The following is a 22,306-nucleotide window of genomic DNA, read 5'->3' as shown; positions in this document are numbered from 1 at the left end:
GGAGCATTGGGGTTGGATAAGTCTCGCTTCACACTGTTTCCAACTTATGGCCGACTTTGCGTCCCAAGAGTGAGACTCGGCAGAAATTCGGTGGTGATTTGGGCGGCCATGCCCTGCTATTCTATGGGGCCCCATGGTTACTGTGTAGGGTCAAATTACTGCCAAGGATTAAGTGACGCTTATGGCTGGAAAGCTGCACAGGCATACCAATACTGAAGAAAGGTAGCAGGCGTAATCCATTAAGTTGCAGACGCATGTCATTAACGCCGATTTACAGTAGGATTTTGGAACATACATTGTTTTCGATCATTATGAATTACCTCGAAGAGAACGGTCGATTGACATACAGTCAACACGGATTAAAAAAACATCGTACTTGTGAAGCACAACTAGCTCTTTACTCACACGAAGTGTTCAGTGGTACTGACAAGGGGATTTCAAATTGAATCCGTATTTCTAGATTTCCAGAAGACATTTGACACAGTACCACAAGGGCTTGTAGTGAAATTGCCTGCATCGTCTCAGTTGTGTTGCTGGATTCGTGATTTCCTGTTCGTAGTAACTGACGGAAAGTCATGAGTAAAACAGAAGTGATTTCTGGCGCACCCCAAGGTAGTGTTAAGGCCTTCTGCTGTTCCTTCTCTATATAAACGATTTAAGAGACAATCTGAGCAGCCGTCTTAGGTTATTTGCATATGACGCTGTCGTTAATCGATTAGTAAAGTAATCAGAAGATCAAAACAAATTTGAAAACGATTTAGATAAGATATCTGTATGGTGCGAGAATTGGCAATTGACGCTAACTAATGAAAATTGTGAGGTCATGAACATGTGTGCTAAAAGGAATCTGTTAAACTTCGATTACACGATAAAGCAGTCAAATCAAAAGGCCGTAAATTCAACTAAATACCTATGAATTACAGTGATGAACAATTTAAATGGAAATAACACATAAAATGTTGTGGAAAAAGGTAAACCAAAGGCTGCGTTTTACTGGCAGAACACTTGGAAAATGCGACAGATCTACTAGAGAGACTGCCTACACTACACCTGTCCGTGGAGTACTGCTGCGTGGTCTGGAATCCTTAACTGATATAGTTAACAGAATACATCGAAAAAGTTCGAAGAATTTTAGTGTGATTTGCAGAGTATCCATGTAGATGTAGATGTCGGTGTATCGGGCCGTTCCCCAATGTTCATGCTGCGTTCCTACGGGAGAGGGGCCCCTGTTCACACAGCTCGCATCGTTCGGAACTGTTGAGCACGAGGATGAATTGTCGCATCTCCTCTGGCCAACCACAGTCACAGATCTGGATATTTTTGAGCCTTTGTGCTGTACTCTACAGAGAGGGGTGCATGACCCACCATCATTACGTTTGTATGAAACAGAGAATGAGAAAAGAAAGGGAAGGGATGGGAGGAAATTTGTTACTCCGAGCCGCACAGGGTATTGTTCTGGTGCAGTGGCGAAGGTTGAAAATTTTTGCCCGACAGGGACTCGAACCCAGATATACCGCGTCTCTTGAACGTTTGTGGTAACCGCTTCGGCCATCCGGACACGGGCTCTGACTGACTCAAATTTCCAACTTCCCGTACTCTGGAATGCACTCCGTTAACCCTCTACTCGCATATTATGGATTCTCGTGAGAGTTCGGACGATATTAGTACATCCAGACTGAAACAAACGTCAAGGAATCGTCGCGCATTTAAAGAAATGTCTATACTCGAGTGGTGGTGTCTGGCGTGATGGACATATTCAAGTATATTAATCACTTTCGTTACGTCAACTCGTCGCTATTTTGCAGGAGTAATGGTATAAGTTTGCCTTGAAAACCATACAGTGACCGATACTCAAGTTGGTGTATAGGATCTATGAGTCTAGACGTACCATCATCCTTTCGGCAAACCGAGAGGTGGTGCAGTGGTTAGCACACTCGACTCACATTCGGGAGGACAACGGTTCAAATCCGCGACCGGCCATCCAAATTTAGATTTTCCATGATTTTCCTGAATCGCTCCAGGCAAATGCCGGGATGGTTCCTTTGAAAGGACACAGCCAATTTCCTTCCCCATATTGATACTATCATTGTTTGTACTCCGCCTACAGTGACTTCCATGGCGACGGGACGTTAAACCTAATCTTCCTTCCATCTTATACTTTCCGAAAAACATCCCCACACGATCCCCAACACAACAAGGGCAGATAAATGCAAGAACTACCGCACAGTCAGCTTAAAGATTCATTCGTCCAAGCTGCTGACAAGAGTAATGTTCAAAATAATCGAAAAGAAAGTTATGGGTCTGTTAGATGACGATAACTTTGACCTTAGCAAAGGTAGAGGCACCAGACAGGAAAATCTGACGGTGCGCTTGATAATCGATCATTTCAGAGACCACTGGAAGCTGTTTTGAATGCCAACGGTTTTTCTATAGCGTACCAGGTATGGTAAAGTGTTGTTTTTCCGAATTTTTGTCCATAGCCAGTATTTATCGTATTTGGTAACTCACTTAAGGGGCCAGACAGTGAAATCTCAATTCCGTTTTCGTCTTAAGAAGAGCGGCCGAATAAGAACTGAAACGAATTCTTGCAATTCCGAGTAATCTATGTGACGTGGAGGGAAGAGGGAAAAGGAGTTACTTCTGTGTCGTTTGTCAGACTGAATTGGTGTCGCAGACGGAGTAAGTTAATTGATGTCATAAACCATGGTAGGCAATAGCGCTGAAATGGTCCGCCGTCGCCGGCAGAAATTAATCCTCGGCCACGTTGCGAACCAACTACGTCTGAGGCAGTTGTGCCAACTTTGGTGCTGTGCTTCTATTTCGACGGTTTCGGGAGTGTCGTATATATCTTCCTGGCTACATTAGCTGGTGGCCTCGACAATCTTTCCCCTCGTCAGCTCGTAGTATAAACATGATCGAGCTTCCGTTGTTATGAAATGTTGGAACGTAATAAATATTGCTTATTAATGTAACCTCCTAAGTTTTAAATCTAATACAAAAATAATTTCCCCTGGACAACTCCTTTTCCACTAACGAATTTCTACTTACAATTGGTATGACGTAAAAAATCAAATTGCTTGACTAAGAGTAAAAACAATGTGTTCATTAACGTTAAACACTAGGCATGTGTACATATTCGGTTAACTGACTCGTTCGACATTGTTTCGATGAAAGGATCGTTCAAATGATCAGTGGATCATGTAAATAACTAACTAATGTGTACTTATGTGTGCAGCACAGTAAGACATGATTTGCTCGGCATGTGTTTCCTGTCTCTCTCTCTCTTTATCGTAGAGCTCAGTTATTTTTATTTATTTTTTTTTCGTTGTCTAGGTGTCGCAGGCTGTTCTGCTAATGACTCATTGTAGACTGTCGGAGTTCGAGGGAGGTGGCATACAGAGCAATAGTAGTCTCAAATTGGAATATCTGGAAGAGTGTTTCCTCATAGAGTGTGAGCTTTCACGGCTGGTACTCTGGTACTGACACTACTTAAAACTTACGGGCTATTAGGCCGTGGTCAATGTGTAAAACCTTTTCCTAACGTTTCCTCCTCGACTGTGGGACACATCTTCAGAGGTAAAATGGCGAACTGCGACCAGAACTCGAGAAGCGCCGAATACGTAGGCATCACAGTCTACCACGTGGCGTCGGCTACGAAGTTATCGCTGCTAGTGCCAACATTCTCGATTGAAAATAATTGTCATTCTTACTTTGCAATGCTGACATCCAAAGTTTATCACGTTCATCCTTTCAATTAATTTTTTTGTTTATAAATATCAATAGCTTCTCTATCCATACGCGCGTGATAATGATAGAGTACTTCACCATAGGGAGAGAATCAGAACTATTGAGAAACGACGACCGCCCAAAGGGAAAGTTATCCTTCTCTTCACCAGTACGATTACAGACTGCATTGGGAAAGTGTTGAGCAAGTACGGTGTGGAAACTACCTTCAGACCCAGGAGGAAGATAAAAGAATGTTTAAGATCGACAAAAGATACACGAATGCCCTTGCTATACCGGGTGTATATAAAATTCTTCGTTGTTGTGGACTGGTTTATAATGGTATCGCAAAAAGAAGTGGTAACACCTGTCTCGTTGAGCACAAGAAGAATTGCCGCCTGGGATACATGGTTAAATCGACCGTAGCGGAACGTCTTTACCAAGAGGGTGACCACGAAATAAAATTTACGGAGACGAATATCATATCAAAATCATCGCATTATCATGCTCGTATGTATAGGGAGGCTATTGAGATTTATGAACACCAAAATAAGAAAGAGGTAGGTGTTAAATTAGATAAAATCTGGATGTCACCATTGCAACATAAGAATGACGATAGATTACTTTCAATCGAGAGTGTTGGCACTACCACAGAGTCTCGTAGCCGTCGTCACGTGTGAGACTGGGTGCCCTCTACACTATATTTGGCGCTCCCTCGAATTCTGGCTGCAATTCGCCATTTTACCTCTGAAGATGTCTCCCGTAGTCGAGGAGGAAACGTTATAAGGTTTTTTTATAGGCTGGAAGTTTTAAGTGACTATGTTTCCAGTTGTGGCCTTTCGTAACAGTTAAGGGTAACGACGTGAAAACCTTCGTCAGAAGCAGGAGATCGGAACGAATTCTAATTTATTTCTGGGACGATAGGTCCCTGGCAAAAAAAGATCCCCATTGTTTCCTTATGGTGAATGTGCTCTAAATGTAGAAAAATGTAAGTTAATGCAGGTGAGTAGTGTTGTGGTGCTTCACACAGTCACGTCGTTTAAATATCTACAAGTATCTACGCGCAATATTGTAAGGCGAGAAGAACTGGAACGAGCACGTAAGGGTAGTTGGGAAGGCGAATGGTCGAATTCTGTTCATTGGGAGAATTCCAAGAAAGTGCAGCTCATCTACAAAGGAAAGACCGTTACAGAACAGCAGTGCCTCCCATTCTTGATTACTGCTCGAGCGTTTGGGATCTCCATCAGGTCAGACGAAAGTAGGACATCGAAGCAGTTCAGAGACGGACTGCTAGATTTTTTACCAAAAACTGGTTCAAATGGCTCTGAGCACTATGGGACTTAACATCTGTGGTCATCAGTCCCCTAGAACTTAGAACTACTTAAACCTAACTAACCTAAGGACATCACACACATCCATGCCCGAGGCAGGATTCGAACCTGCGACCGTAGCAGTCGCGCGGTTCCGGACTGAGCGCCTTAACCGCTAGACCACCGCGGCCGGAAGTGAATTCCTGGAGGGAAAACGGCGCTCTCTTCGCGTAATATTGCTGACAAAATTTAGAGAATAGGCAGTTTACGATAAACTGTAGAACGATTCCGCTGCCACTAACGTACATTTCGTATAAGGAGAGGGAAGACAAGATACATCAGGGCTCGTAGTGAAGAATATGAACAGTTCTTTTTCCCTCTCTTGTACATATGTAGATAGAGAAAGCTTGTTTGCGAATGTGTGCACAGTGTAAATTCGATGACTTGTAGCGTACACATTTTGCTGCTGAATGCAGGATGTTTCAGGGTCAAGTGCAAATCAGAGAAAAAAAACTTCATTTTGATTTAATTTCGAGATATTGTAATATCCTGACCATGCTTGTGTGCAATGTTCACGAAGACTGCAGAGCTAAAACTAACGCTAACGTTGTACTGCCCGTGACTGAAGTGGAAAATTAAAGAAGTGCCTCTGTCGATGGGAACGAGACGCGGCTGAACTTCGAACAGCCATTGAAGCGGAACCCAGCCGATTCGCGTGTTTCACGCGCATTACGTGGCGAGTGGGTGCGGAAGGGCCTTGGACGACGCAAAGTTCAGAGGTGAGCACACCAGCTAGCTGCCAGCAGCGACTCCCCCCCCCCCCCCCCCCCGTTCGCCGCGTCGTCACCACTCGTAAAACAGCTCTCTTCTGCCATTCACACGTACATGCTCAGTGTTCACAAAGGTAGTCACTTCTGCAGATAAGGGTAAAAAGTTTACTGAAGCACCTTTTTTATGATCGAATATAATGATAATTTGTAATTTTTGACGTTACCTTACTTCTTCCGTTTGAACCGAATTAAATTATATGTAATGGATAGTAGTTTATAAACGCAGATATCACGCATAATACAAAACTTTTATCGCGGAAGAGCTTCAGAAATAAAAAGGTACACTGAACCGAAATATTCAATATAAATGTAAGAATTACAAACGTCTATAACTATGTAATGCATAGTGATGCATCAATGAAAATTACAGTGTGTGTGTGTGTGTGTGTGTGTGTGTGTGTGTGTGTGTGTGTGTGTGTGTGTGTGAAAAAAAGGTAAAAATTTCGATAGTTGCGCAAGCGCAGTTAATCAAAAGCCAGAGCATCCGCATGTTTTTAAATCAACATCTTCCAAACCGTTGGGTGTAACAACGAGCCGCAAAAAAAAATGTTTATTGCATATCCAGATTTCGGTCACTGTGTGTCCATCTTCAGGACACTATGTGTAACTTAGAACATTAAAACCACTTGCACATGCACATTGTTCCAACTTCTCCATTCATGTCACATATTTAACGAAGAAATGAGCCAAACAGCCGTGCAAATTGATTAGTAATTTTGTTTTCCCTACCAGTTTCGGCAGTTCAGTATGTCATCTGCAGGCGACACACTTGCAGGCAAGTCTTCGATGGAAGCACCTGAGAATTCACGACAGCCAGAAACATGGCCCCAGTATGCCAATAGCGATAATTTGTTAGAGGTGCCTGAAGATGGCATATTGAATTGTCGAAAGAGGTAGCGAAAACAAAATAAAATAACTTCTCAGTCTGCACGGCAGTTTGGCGAATTTCTTTGTTATATATTTGACCAGTCGCTGTCCCATGTCCACAATAGATCAACAGAGACATTCATGTCAAAGGTTGAAATGGATTGTCTGTTATTGTCCGTCTCATCAAAAAGAGTCATACAAAAATTTGTGAAATATGTTAAAATTTTGTGAACTTTCTTTTACATTCTCTGTAGTTTACAAAGATATGTCGCTACGTATCAAACAGTTATGGCCGCTTGTAGTGGTTCAGATGACTCTAAGCACTATGGGACTTAACATCTGAGGTCATTAGTCCCCTAGACTTAGAACTGCTTAAACGTAACTAACCTAAGGACATCACACACATCCATGCCCCAGGCAGGATTCGAACCTGCGACCGTAGGAGCAGCGCGGTTCCAGACTGAAGCTCCTAGAACCGCTCGGCCACAGGGGCCGGCCCGCTTGTAATCGCCACATTCATTTCGAATTGTCATACAGTGGGTTGAAAAAAAGTATTCCATATTTTGAAAAATGTAGAATGCCCAGTAAACATAGGCTTTAAAATGTGTACTTTAAAAACTATGAGCACTTGTTCGTCTTCGCTGCAAGCTCTTTGCTGTTAGGAACTTCTTACAGAATGTAGTAAACAAATGAAATCACATTCCTCTGTTAGTGTTCTGCCGCATTCATATTCCTGGGTAAGTGCAGCGCATAGATTATTTCTGATGCAAGGAGTTTGTGTTTCGATAAGTCTGAAGGTTTCACTCCGCACCAATATAACGTCCACTGGAATACTGCTCAGGAAACGCACAGAAAATTCCTCTTCCCACCCTCCCCGTTACGATATTTTCTGCTCATCAGTTTTTACGCTGCATCAAGTTTAAACGCAATAGCTCGAACAAATAGACCGTTCATGAGAGTGTCAAACAACCAAGGTCAAGAACAGTTCACCACTGGAATTAGAAAATTCAGAGCGACGAGATTTAGCCTTAAATGGAAGAAGACAGTGCACCGAAAACCGGTGAAAGTTTTACTGTAGTAAAACCTTTATTTTTTCATCACAGCTCCTGTCTCTTTAATTACTGAACGTCGCTCCTGCATTAATTTAGTTAATGTAAATTTTTAAGCTAATGGATGCTTGAGGTTGATGCTCGCGGAATCCATCTGCATTATTACTGGAAAGCATTAATTATGTAAATATTCCATAATGAAATTGCTGTTCGTAGCTGTTCCTTTGATTGAGCTCGATTCGGCCATAACAAAAATATTTCGGTATTTTAAACAGATATTCGTCTAGTGTCCCCAGCTTACGCGGCAGTTTTTCTTTAGTAATACAGGTAGGACTTTGTAATTTGAGCGCAATCTGAACAGCGTTAGCTATACCTTCTCAGGTCCAGTATTAGTAGGGCTCTGAGCGCTATGGGACTCAACTGCTGAGGTCATTAGTCCCCTAGAACTTAGAACTAGTTAAACCTAACTAACCTAAGGACATCACAAACATCCATGCCCGAAGCAGGATTCGAACCTGCGACCGTAGCGGTCTTGCGGTTCCAGGCTGCAGCGCCTTTAACCGCACGGCTACTTCGGCCGGCCCAGTATTAGTATGCAAATATCGCCAAAGCATTCTTTGAGAAGCTAACGATCCAGGAAGAATTTTAAAAAAGTGACATTCGGACCATATCCTCAAATCACATGCCATTTCAAGTTACCGAGTACATTCTCAATCTGTCTAAATTCTTCCTGTGTGTTTATTTTTCCGTTTGTAGAATCAGTCAGCACAGTTCTCCCTCAGTTGATCTAAGATTAGGACTGCCGGTTAGTTCGATCAGATCGTTGTAGCAGATTTCCAAAGGCTATCGTGGGTCGTTAGTCTTGATATAGCGTCTCGTCTTTCCATAGAATTAATGCCTCACACCTTCTTGTTGTCAGTTACAGGTAATTGCGCTGTTAATTGTAGTGAAGTGTTTTACTACTACAATAATAATCATCAAAGTCAATCGTCTAACCTTTACAGACGACATGGCCTTGTTAGCCGAGACCTGGGAAGAAGCCAAAGAATGGACCTTCGAACTACAAAAAGGTGAAAAATAGCTCAGAATCTCCTCTGAAAAGAATAAGATAATGACAAACATGAAAAACCCACCAAAACGTATTAGCGTGGGAGAATAAAAAAATAGAGACCATCAGAGAATTCCGATACCTTGGAGAATGGCTCAACTGGAATGCCCTCATGAAAAAAAGCAATGAAATGTAAAAGTAGTAAAGTTGAACTGGCTTTCCAACTCACCAAGAACACACATAATAATTGGAATTCAAAAATAAGACTAATACAATATTGTAATCAAGACGGAAGCCCGGTATTCCGTCGAAGCCTTCTCCAGCCACGGGCCAGTTGAAAGGCTGGAGATCACAGAAAGGATTCAGAAAAATCTTTGGTCCCAGATTCCATGACAACAAACTAATTCACATAAAAAATGAAACACTTTACCAAACTACTCTGACACACGCACGCCGTTTCACTTTAGTACAGAGTTGTGAGGCGCCATATTGGCATTCATTTCAAGCCTATACGTATAAATGTCGTTTCTGAGCACCAGCAAATTGAGAATCACTGAAAAACCCGTTGTTAACCGTGTGATTCGTTCCAATAAAATAATGAGAAACATCATATTCGTGGCAAAAGAATTATTGTAACTTGCGTATAATGAGAGTAGGCTATTTGAAGTCAGCGACTCTCTGAAGATCCACCCAAAACGCACTGTTCTTGGTACAATTTGTTGTAATTAAATTTCAATTGGTAACATATCTACGAGTAAGGTTTTCAGAAAGCCGTAACACAATATGATAAGATACAAATGACGAGATGTTGGTTTATCGTAATGAGCAGCCGGCACGGTAGCTGAGCATGCTCGGTCAGAGAGCATGCTGCGTGCTCTCTGTCACAAGTAACTGAGTGAACGGATCATCAAAGAACCTGAACGGCTGTCATCGGACGTCCGCCACTAACAAATTCATCGACCACTATAGAGCAAAATTAGATTAAAAAAAAAAGTGTCACGCGCGTATGACCATTTTTGTTGGGGCGGTGGTTCGCGTCTGTACGCTTCCAAATTTTTTTTCCTAACATTCGCGTTTTTATTAGGTTCTGATACTTTATTATTAGTTTAATATAAGTACAGGGCTATTACAAATGATTGAAGCGATTTCATAAATTCACTGTAGCTCCATTCATTGACATATGGTCACGACACACTACAGATACGTAGAAAAACTCATAAAGTTTTGTTCGGCTGAAGCCGCACTTCAGGTTTCTGCCGCCAGAGCGCTCGAGAGCGTAGTGAGACAAAATGACGACAGGAGCCGAGAAAGCGTATGTCGTGCTTGAAATGCACTCACATCAGTCAGTCATAACAGTGCAACGACACTTCAGTACGAACTTCAACAAAGATCCATCAACTGCTAACCCGATTCGGCGATGGTATGCGCAGTTTAAAGCTTGTGGATGCCTCTGTAAGGGGAAATCAACGGGTCGGCCTGCAGTGAGCGAAGAAACGGTTGAACGCGTGCGGGCTAGTTTCACGCGTAGCCCGCGGAAGTCGACGAATAAAGCAAGCAGGGAGCTAAACGTACCACAGCCGACGGTTTGGAAAATCTTACGGAAAAGGCTAAAGCAGAAACCTTACCGTTTACAATTGCTACAAGCCCTGACACCCGATGACAAAGTCAAACGCTTTGAATTTTCGACGCAGTTGCAACAGCTCATGGAAGAGGATGCGTTCAGTGCGAAACTTGTTTTCAGTGATGAAGCAACATTTTTTCTTAATGGTGAAGTGAACAGGCACAATGTGCGAATCTGGGCGGTAGAGAATCCTAACGCATTCGTGCAGCAAATTCGCAATTCACCAAAAGTTAACGTGTTTTGTGCAATCTCACGGTTTAAAGTTTACGGCCCCTTTTTCTTCTGCGAAAAAAAAACGTTACAGGACACGTGTATCTGGACATGCTGGAAAATTGGCTCATGCCACAACTGGAGACCGACAGCGCCGACTTCATCTTTCAACGGGATGGTGCTCCACCGCACTTCCATCATGATGTTCGGCATTTCTTAAACAGGAGATTGGAAAACCGATGGATCGGTCGTGGTGGAGATCATGATCAGCAATTCATGTCATGGCCTCCACGCTCTCCCGACTTAACCCCATGCGATTTCGTTCTGTGGGGTTATGTGAAAGATTCAGTGTTTAAACCTCCTCTACCAAGAAACGTGCCAGAACTGCGAGCTCGCATCAACGATGCTTTCGAACTCATTGATGGGGACATGCTGCGCCGAGTGTGGGAGGAACTTCATTATCGGCTTGATGTCTGCCGAATCACTAAAGGGGCACATATCGAACATTTGTGAATGCCTAAAAAGACTTTTTGAGTTTTTGTATGTGTGTGCAAAGCATTGTGAAAATATCTCAAATAATAAAGTTATTGTAGAGCTGTGAAATCGCTTCAATCATTTGTAATAACCCTGTATATTCTATACTAGTTGATGTTATGTAAACATAAGTCACCTTTCTTTGAGGGATCACTTTGTTCGATTGGCTTAATCTACATGACAGCTTGCGCTACTTGTCTCAAGATATTTTGCTCCTTTCTCTTTTACGCTTCGTAATTCACATGTTGCAAAGATTCTGCTACTGGGTAGGAACAGTGATCAAGTAAGACTGACCTTGGGGTTTTACTAAAATGTGGGAATGATGAAATAATGTTTATCTTATGCGGAGAAGTATTCCAAATTTGTACCGCACTGTTTGTAATGGAACTTTTTATAAGTCTGTGTCCTTATTGATCGGACGTGGTTCTTTCCTTTCCGTTGACGACGGAGGAAATGTGCGTTTTAATTGAGGTAACGTGGGAATTTTACGCGCGCCCGTTGAGTAAATACTGTGATTTACGTACAAGAAACATCCGTCAACTGCCGCTGGAGTGCGTTGCCATCGCGTATATCACGTTGGTCCCACGTACCGTATGCACAAGTCGCATCATTCCTGAGCGTTCAGCAGCACGTTGGACTTGGCACGCTCAACGTTGACGTTCGACAGTACGGTCCGTGTGCCGACGGCTGTAGGTGCCGCTAAACGTCTGGCGCCGTGCCAGAGGGTTCGTGCAAGGTAGCTAGCTAGCTAGCTGGCTAGCGCAGTCTGGATCGTGGGAGCGAGCGCGGACGCCGTCGCTGGCTTCCGGAAAACTGCTGCAATAGGCCTAACCGTGTTAGGAGGGCCCGTTGTTTATCATGGCTGCTAACTTAATTAGCGCGGCACTCGCGACCCTCGGAGCAGCGCGGCGGTAACGCAATTTGCGGAGGCGGCTGCGGCAGCTTCGCCTCTCACGGCCCACTCTGCGGACGGGCTGTCTCCGGCCCCCGGGGGCGGGGGGCGGGGCTGTCTCGCCCCCGGCGGCGTCTTGCTCTTTAGCGGCACTGCGCGGATCAACCGGCGCGCTCGTAGCTGTACGGAGATCGTAAGAAAAGCTGTCTGTTCAGAAGATCACTAACTTTTTCGGTGAAAATAAAATAGATGGTAGGAATTCAGAGTAATTTTAGGTAAGAAACTAATCTACAGGGTGGGGCAAATAATGACCCGGAGAACAGAGTTCCATGGTACATGGAAACGCAGTAGAGGAAAGGAACATACGGTACCAACTTGAGTACAGCTGACGTTCGAAGTGGTTCTTGGCACTCTTTGGCCCTGGGCAGCAAGTTCCTGAAGCAGGGTCGAGGGTTGACTGCTGGAATTTCGCCGGCCGGAGTGGCCGAGCGGTTCTAGGCGTTACAATCTGGAAACGCGCATCCGCTACGGTCGCAGGTTCGAATCCTGCCTCGGGCATGGATGTGTGTGATGTCCTTAGGTTAGCTAGGTTTAAGTAGTTCTAAGTTCTACGGGACTCGTGACCTCAGAAGTCAAGTCCCATAGTGCTCAGAGCTCCTTTTTTTCTGCAGTTCTCGAAGACTACTAGAGTTTCTGTGATACACGTTAGACTAGAGGCTCCCCACACAAAATAAACGCTCAGTGAGAGATCAGGTGACCTGGGTGACCAGCAAGGACCGCGACCAGACTGACCTCTGCTAACAACTCTGACAGGCGTGAAGGTTACGTAAGTGTGCTCCAGAGGTCAGCCAGCTATTTGGGCAGTTGCTCCGTCCTGTTGGAAGTAACTGTAGGTCTTCTCCTCCTTCGTTAGTGCTACATCTACATCTGCATCTACATTTATACTCCACAAGCCTCCCAACGGTGTGTGGCGGAGGGCACTTCACGTCATTACCTCCCTTTGCTGTTCCAGTCGCGTATGGTTCGCGGGAAGAACGACAGCCGGAAAGCCTCCGTGCGCGCTCCAATCTCTCTAATTTTACATTCGTGATATTCTCGGGAGGTATAAGTAGGGGGAAGCAATATATTCGATACCTCATCCAGAAACGCACCCTCTCGAAACCTGGACAGCAAGCTACACCGCGATGCAGAGCGCCTCTCTTGCAGAGTCTGCCACTTGAGTTTGATAAACATCTCCGTAACGCTATCACGCTACCCAAATACCTCTGTGACGAAACGCGCCGCTCTTCTTTGGATCTTCTCTGTCTCCTCTGTCAACCCGACCTGGTACGGATCCCACTCTGATGAGCAATACTCAAGTACAGGTCGAACGTGTGATTTGTAAGCTACCTCCTTTGTTGATGGACTACATTTTCTAAGGACTCTTCCAATGAATCTCAACCTGGCACCCGCCTTACCAAGAATTAATTTTATTTGATCATTCCACTTCAAATCGTTCCGTATGCATAGTCCCAGATATTTTACAGAAGTAGCTGCTACCAGTGTTTGTTCCGCTATCATATAATCATACAATAAAGGATCCTTCTTTCTATGTATTCGCAATACATTACGTTTGTCTATGTTAAGGGTCAGTTGCGACTCCCTGTACCAAGTGCCTATCTGCTGCAGATCTTCCTGCATTTCGCTGCAATTTTCTAATGCTGCAACTTCTCTGTATACTACAGAATCATCCGCGAAAAGCCACATGGCACTTCCGACACTATCTACTAGGTCATTTAGCCGCGTGGGATTAGCCGAGCGGTTTAAGGCGCTGCAGTCATGGACTGTGCGGCTGGTCCCGACGGAGGTTCGAGTCCTCCCTCTGGCATGGGTGTGTGCGTTTGTCCTTAGAATAATTTAGGTTAAGTAGTGTGTAAGCTTAGGGACTGATGACCTTAGCAGTTAAGTCCCATAAGATTTCACACACATTTTTTTCTACTAGGTCATTTATATTTATTGTGAAAAGCAATGGTCCCATAACACTCCCCTATGGTACACCAGAGGTTACTTTAACGTCTGTAGACGTCTCTCCATTGAGAACAACATGCTGTGTTTTGTTTGCTAAAAACTCTTCAATTCAGCCACACAGGTGGTCTGATATTCCGTAGGCTCTTACTTTTTTTTTTTTCAGGCGACAGTGCGGAACTGTATCGAACGCCTTCCGGAAGTCAAGGAAAATGGCATCTACCTGGGAGCCTGTATCTAATATTTTCTGGGTCTGATGAACAAATAAAGCAAGTTGGGTCTCACACGATCGCTGTTTCCGGAATCCATGTTGATTCCTACCGAGTAGATTCTGGGTTTCAAAATCAGGTTACCTCTGATTAGGAATGTGGATGCACTGAGCGACTGTGATATGACTTTCAAAATGACGGAGCACAGCAATAAGTCATCGTTTCCTTTCAGGCTCTATCAAGCAAATCTAGATTTTGGCTAGTGCCTAGCCATTATCACTGCACTATTTCACAGTTTCAATACTAGTACGCCAGTCCCCTGTTGTCCGGGATTCTGCCACAGTTCATTGAAGGTTTCAAAATTTGGCAATGTAACACCCTCAAGAGGTCCGCTTCTGGTAGCTGAGTGGTCAGCGCGACGGATTGTCATACCTAACGGCCCGTGTTCGATTCCCGGCTGGGTCGGAGATTTTCTCTGCTCAGGGACTGCGTGTCGTGTTGCCCTTACCATCATCATTTCATCCCCATCGACACGTAAGTCTCCAAAAGTTCCGTCCTTTGGCGCCGGTGGCGATAGGCACAATATCGCCCTCTTTTTCTCACGTCGCGCGATTCTTTGTTGATTTTACTTATGTTCAGTTACAGATACCTTCTACAAGAATCCCCACTACCCGTGAGATATATCGACGATACCTTCGGCGTCATCATGGCAGCAATGTTGTCGAGCTTAAATACCCAACGCGAGACTGGCGGCAGATTTGGCAAGCTGCCCGCACGCCTCTCCTCACCACAGCAGCGAGATCGTCATGGTATACATTAGTCAGCCGCAAGACAGTCAACCGCCAAAGATTGTACGAGATTCGCATGGTAGATTTCCCGCTCTGCCTTATATGTGGCATGCAGGACACCGACGAACATTCTCTGCAGTGCGGTGAGGCACAGGATGTTTGGCGGCTGACGCAACGCATCGTGGCACTCCTGTGTTTCCACCTGAATAATAAATTGGCTAACAGATGCCTTAAGATATATTTTGATAACAATATTCTGCCTTATAATAAAAATCCAAAATACCTGGGAGTGACATTCGATTGAACCCTGAGCTACAAACAACACCTCATCAACACTGCTGCAAAAATCCGTACTAGGAACAATATCATTCAGAAACTATGTGGTACCAGCTGGGGCTCCTCCGCCTCTACCTTGCGATGCTCTGCTTTGGGACTTGTCCACTCTGCGGCAGAGTACTGTTCCCCTGTTTGGCTAAAGAGCGCTCACACAAAGATGGTGGACACAGTACTGAACCAAACTATGAGGATTATTTCAGGTACAATAAAATCAACCCCCATTCACTGGCTACCTGTACTGAGCCACATACCGCCACCTCACTTACGAAGAGAACGTGCGCTTCTCAGAGAATTAAAAAAAAATACAAGTCAACCCTCAACTTCCGATTCACGCTTTGAGCAATGGCATTGACAGAGATAGATTGCGCTCTAGACATCCACCTCTTATAACGGCCAAAGATCTGGAGGAAAATGGTTTCTGTCTTGAAGAACGCTGAAAAGTGGAATGGGAAGAATCAGCACCACCACAGGTAAACACCTTACTAAAACCGTCGAACAGACCTCCAGGCTTTGGCTTACCGCGTAAAACCTGGACCATCCTCAACAGGATCAGGGCGGGCCACGGTCGATGTGCGGACTCTCTACACAAATGGGGAAGATCACCATCCCCAAAGTGGGACTGCGGCGCTGAGAAGCAGACGATCCGGCACATCACTGCAGAGTGCCCTCTGAGAGCCTACTCAGGTCAAACAACGGACTTCCTGGATGCGACTCGAAGTGTAGTTCAATATATTAAAAACCTAAATGTTAATTTGTAATTATATATATGTTGTTCATGACATAACTGTATTTAATTCTTTGTCTTGTTTTTTAGTGCCAAAGTTATAAAGTTATTGTAGCAGCTTATTTCTCTATAAACGTGATTTGTACTTGCCATACGCTAAATAAATAAATAATGGCACTCCTCCGTTGCACCGACGAATCCACGATCACGAGGGACGCTTTATTTTTCGCTGACGCTGTCTTTTTCCCATCACAGAAAACATCGGCAATCCGCTGGATTGGAGGACACGCGGCGCACTACGTGCTCTCGCGGACCTTGATATCGGGCATGGACTATTGGCATTATCTACTAGAACAACACTAAATCATCCGACGTCACTCTAAATATAAAACGCACTTTGCGAACTTTCTAGGCAGCATGTTTCATGACCCTCCCCCTAAGCGGTGGGGAGTCCCAGGTTTGCGCTGTTTCGAGGGTTAGGATATTACTCTCACTGACGTGACGAGGGTGTCACTTCGGCCCTATATTTCTTTCCTTTCTTTTTCATATATGATTTTTCTTCTGGGAAATTAAAATTAAATAAATAAATAAAAAAAATAATATTGATAATAAAAAATAGCTGAGTGGTCAGCGCTGAGGTGTATCACGCCAAGGGAAACTATTACTATAAAAAAATAAAAAATAAAGTGGCGTAAACTCGGAAAGACTTGCACCAGGCGAACGGTCAAGCCACACGGCATTTTATTGCCTTCAAGAGAACAGATCTATGTCCTAGCCATTCATTGTTATCTCAGTGAACAGCCACTCACAAAACTGGAGGCGCTGAGGAGCATCTGCTGGCTTTAATGCATGAACAAGGGAAACTCAATAGAGATGCATGTGCAGGTCCAAGTGGAGTATTCGTCCGTATGATCGGCGTGATATGCCGGTCTCCTGCGACAGGCGTCGGGTTGTCTTGGTAGGACTCTGAAGCGTTTCCTGGTGAACTGGCCGGCCGCTGTGGTCTAGCGGTTCTAGGCGCTCAGTCCGGCACCGCGCGACTGCTACGGTCGCAGGTTCGAATCCTGCCTTGGGCATGGATTTGTGTGATGTCCTTAGGTTAGTTAGGTTTAAGTAGTTCTAAGTTCTAGGGGACTGATGACCATAGATGTTAAGTCCCATAGTGCTCAGAGCCATTTGAACCATTTGAACCTGGTGAACTGCAGCCACATTTTCTGGTGTGCGGGCACGTTTCGAAATGTTTTTAGACTTATTCAAAACAGATCCTGTCCGACGCCATTTTAGGACTACGTGTCGCACGGTTCTCTTCGCTGGCACTTTGATACCATTAAACGTCCCAGCAAACAACTTACCACGCCGTTTCCACGACTTTGTTGTCACGTAACTTTCCACAACGAAAACCCGCTGCTCCACTGTGAGAACCGTCGTTCCCTGTGCACTGCTCCATTCACACTGTCCAAGATGCTACTCCAGGCGGGTGTAAAATGAATATGCGCAACGGAAATACTGAACGCAAAGATGAAGAAATGGTCCTACCCCCTGAAGCAGATCTTAGGATCTCTTAATGATGATTATCTCCTTCTTGCTCTTTAACATATAAATTACAACGTATACGTAAAAGAATGATTAAGTGAACTAGTAACTACCAAATGATAAATGCTGTTTCCGCTTATACATTTGTTGTAGATTAAAACCCCTTTATTGCAAATGTTTATATATCAGTGTCCAGTGGACATAAAGAGATACAAATTAATTTCCTAACTAATACGACTGATCAGTTGCCTAAATCTGCCCCTTTTTATGGCTACGCGATCTGATATAAATAACGCGAGACGACTGACATCATCTACCTACCAAACACTAGAAGACACTACTTGCAAAGGTGATCTGTAGTGGTGTGGAACCTCAGTGGAAATAAAATTTACGTGATCACAGCTGCTTAACTTTATAGCCCTAATAAGCCGAAGCAATTAGCAATATCACCGTATGCACTGCGTCCGGTGTGTCGGAGTGGTCGTTCTCGTACACGTCTGTGACGGTGGAAGAACTCCAGCCACAAATAAATTCTTTCAAACACTAGGACGGCAAAAGGCGGTCCTCTGACTAATATACTCTAATACTGTCTTCTCCTCTTTGTATTCTACAGAACAGAAACGCCAACTCCCAGCCACAAGGACGGAATTCAGATAAAGTCTCAACATGAGTATAGGCAGAAGAAGTGCTCTCAATCACTGAACGGTGCGTACTCAACGACGACACGCTACCCAGAAGCGAAGTCCAGAACAATATAAGCTCGCAACAGTACAGTGCCTAACCGTTCTAACGAAAATCTCCTGAGAGCAAAGACAGCAAGTCCGTCTGTACCAACAAAAACTGATACTGAGCGACCATCAATCCCAGGCGCTCCAAACGGAAGACCACTTCTCTCCACTGCTGGCTGAAAAATGGTTCAAATGGCTCTGAGCACTATGGGACTTAACTGCTATGGTCATCAGTCCCCTAGAACTTAGAACTACTTAAACCTAACTAACCAAGGACATCACACACATCGATGCCCGAGGCAGGATTCGAACCTGCGACCGTAGCGATCGCACGGTTCCAGACTGAAGCGCCTAGCACCGCTCGGCCACAGCGGCCGGCTGGCTCCCCTCCCTTGTAACTCAGAAGGCGAATCATATTTTCGAAACCACGAAATATTCTCCCTCTTTACAGGTTCTTCTGAACGCCGACCAACCATATTTTAGCCTTTCGTCGTCCACAGCGCGAATAGTTTTGAGAGGAAATACGTATACTCATACAATGGTACGCTTCTCAGAGTAAAAAGTCCTCGGAAATAACCCAGCCTGCGATTTCCGAGGTAACGCTTCCTCTTTCCTCTCTGCAGCGGCCAATATTTTCAGAGTTTCCGAAGAATTATCCGGTTATCCTTCTGGCCCCACTACAAAACCGGCCGGTCGCCGCTGTATTGTGCTTCCGCGCTCAGGTGCCCAGACCGGCCGTCTTGGCACTTCCTGTATGAAGCAGGACCAGCACACCTGTGCGGGGTTTTCCACTCAGGGCTTGAGTTACGTCTGCCATTTCATTTCCACTTGCGTTCCAACCTCTACTAGACCATCATTCATTACGCCGTACGCCGTTTTGATAGTAAAGACAGTCCGTCATCTTTCATGCAATAAGCGGTAACAATTATTTACAAGATGTGCGTGACAGTGTCAGTCTTCTTTAAATATTCATATATACGATGTACAAACTACCAAATGATACCTAATTCCGATTGTAAATAGAGGCAAAGTATGTAGACGAGTGCTTGTAAGATGCGAAATTATAGCTAACTTACAACTGACGCAGCCCGCACTACGCTCTGAACCGGCGTGGATCACGTGACGAGGTACACGTGGTATGCGCATCGCTGGGTATGGTTATATGCATACGTTGACGTCCGATCTTCTCTCCTCGTCCGGGCCATTTATTTTTCCCACCCTATACATACATACATAATCCGTAAGCCACCATAAGGTGCCTGGTGGAGGGTACAGTGTACCAATACTAGCCTTTATCCTGCCTCGGGCGTGGATGTGTGTGATGTCCTTAGGTTAGTTAGGTTTAAGTAGTTCTAAGTTCTAGGGAACTGATGACAACAGATGTTAAGTCCCATAGTGCTCAGAGCTATTTGAACCATTTTGAATACTAGCCTTTCTGTTTACTGTTCCACTCGCAAATAGAGCGAGCGATAAACGACTGTCTATAAACCTCGCATGAACCCTAGTTTCTCTCATCTTTCGGGTCTTTAGGCGAAATGTACGTTGGCGGCAGTACAATCCTTCTGCAGTCGGCCTCAAATGGCGGTTGTCTAAATTTCTACAATAGCGGCTCACAGAAAGAGCGTTGTCTTCTCTCCAGGGGTTTCCATTTGAGTTCACGATGCTTCTGCATGATGTTGGCGTATTGATCAAACCTAGCTGTTAGAAATCTAGTCGCACGACCTTGAACTGATTCGATGTCTTCCTTTAATCCGACCTGGTGGTGATCTCACCATTCGAGCTCTACTTCCGTACACGAGCCACAGTTTCCTGGAATTCTCCCAATAAGGTGAGATCGACCATCAGCTTTCCCTGGAAATGGCATAACGTGCACTTATCATTTCATATCGGCTTGTTAGTCAGTCAGTTACATGTTCTATAGGTCATTTGACGAGTCTTTTATCGAAATGAACGAATGAGTCTGATTATAGGACATGTGTACGTGATTAGCGTTAAAACTGAAGCTTTCTGGCAGGTCGCGAGTTCGAGTCTCGCTCCGGTAGACAGTTTCGACCTGCCAGGAAGTTTCATATCAGCGCACACTCCACTGGAGAGTGAAAATTTCTTTCTGGAGTGTTACTATTAATGAAGACTCATACAACTACACTTAATTATTTATTTTATCTACCAGTTTTTAAGCAAAAATTCAATGGAGTAGGAGGAGTTGTCCAGGAGAAAAGTTTTTAAGTTAGATTTAGAACTTCCTTTATTACCTGTCATAGAGCCTATGTAATTCGTCAAATGATCAAAAATTCTAAAACAGCAAACCGATGTTAAGGATGTTTGGCCTGTAATTTTCTAATGAACACAAAACCACCTTCAATGTGTGATACCAATGGTAATCTTACCAACGACAGGGTCGCTATAGCGGTGTTATTGAACACGGTATTCCAGAATTCCTTCATCAGAGAATATTCAGTAAATATTAGAGAATTTGAATCAAAAAAATCTGCCACCTTGAGTAGCGTAAAAGCTTCTATATTTGCATAAGGCTTTTGACACAGTACCTTACAAGCAGTTTGTAATCAAATCGTGTGTTCATGGAATATCTCCTAAGTTAACCCAGGTGAATAAAAGTTCGTGAGATTGCTGAGACTTTTCGACCTATCAACTGAGCGAGTCTATAATATCCTGCACGGAAAATTGGCTGTGAAGAAGCTGTGTGTGAGACGGGTGCCGCGATTGCTCACGACCGACCAAGAGCGCATCTGGCACAACATTTGAACACAGTGTCTGGCGATGTTTAATCACGATTGGCTACGCTGTCCATCCGTCACATTCTTAACAATCAAAAGCTTCAATTTCTTTCTAGTCTGATGTTCGTATTTCCAAGTTTCGCTTTGATATAGCATCATGCTCCGGACAAAAGTCTTGGCTAGATTCATCTTGATACTTTTTTGTTTTTTTAACAAGCAGCTTTCTCCTATTTTGAAAACTTTTTTTGCCTATTGTATTCTTCTATTAATTTCCCTTTTGATGCTGCTTTCACAGGCTGTCGTAATTCCCAAAGAGGTAAACTTTCTACATAGGTGAGCAATATAGTTAATTCTGCGAAACTCATTCATGTCAGGGAAACGCTGAGACACTCTCTTCCGCCGCTAAATGAAAACCACGAGGGTGGGTGGAGGGGGGGGGGAGAATGAAAAAGTAGTAAATTAAACCATGTTCTCATCTCCACTGGGCGTCGTTAAGGTACGCTCATTCGTCAGTGTGATGAACCTGCGGTTTTAAGAGCGCCGCCTTCTGACACTTATTGCCCACGTGCAGTAGCTATTAAATCTTAAAAATTACTGAATTAAATGTGCGCAATTATTCTAGGTAACCCGTTAATTACGTCAGACGTAACACAGTTGTCAGGAAATATGTAGAGAGAGACAAAATAGCGGTGTTAGTTGTCAGAGTGCTTTTTGTTGTTGTTTTTTCTTTCATGATGACTGGTCGATTATTGAATTTCGAAAATTGCAAGAAAAGGTGCACTGTGACAGGACTTCCGGAACGTAATAGTTCCAAAAATTTTAGTCGAACGTACATTTATTTAAACTGTGTGAGCCGTCCACGGCTCGTGTTCATGCCATTTATTGTTTGTCATCTTCTATTACGGTACTGCCGCCTCGTTTTCTTATTCCATTTACTGGTGTCACTAACTTCCTGCCTTACTTGCCCGTGAGCGGCAGCAGCAGCAGCGCGTATCGGTAAGTGCACTGTCGTACCATCTCTGGAGTGACCGATCGTATTTCCGGGTCGTCGTGTGTCTGGCAGTCAGTTCGGGACGGACCAGCAGTGCAGTCGGGACGCAGCAGCAGTGAAGTCGGGGACGGAGCGCCGGTGAGGCGCCGACAGCCAGTGCTCGCCGACCGCTGG

At 44.3% G+C, this 22,306-nt stretch overlaps 1 protein-coding gene across 1 annotated transcript in view; it reads left to right on the top strand.

Moving 5' to 3' along the window:
- LOC126136093 (uncharacterized) overlaps positions 1-22,306 on the top strand; it is a 118,136-nt gene that overhangs the window by 9,540 nt on the left and 86,290 nt on the right. The window contains exon 3 of the mRNA XM_049915204.1: positions 12,071-12,277. Within this exon, the coding sequence (XP_049771161.1) occupies positions 12,071-12,277 (207 nt within the window). The remainder of the gene's footprint in view (positions 1-12,070; positions 12,278-22,306) is intronic.

The sequence above is a fragment of the Schistocerca cancellata genome, chromosome 1 (genome assembly GCF_023864275.1).
Source record: "Schistocerca cancellata isolate TAMUIC-IGC-003103 chromosome 1, iqSchCanc2.1, whole genome shotgun sequence".
Lineage (NCBI taxonomy): Eukaryota > Metazoa > Arthropoda > Insecta > Orthoptera > Acrididae > Schistocerca > Schistocerca cancellata.
Note: the sequence above shows the minus strand (reverse complement) of the source record. Positions and strands in the feature narration are given on the sequence as shown.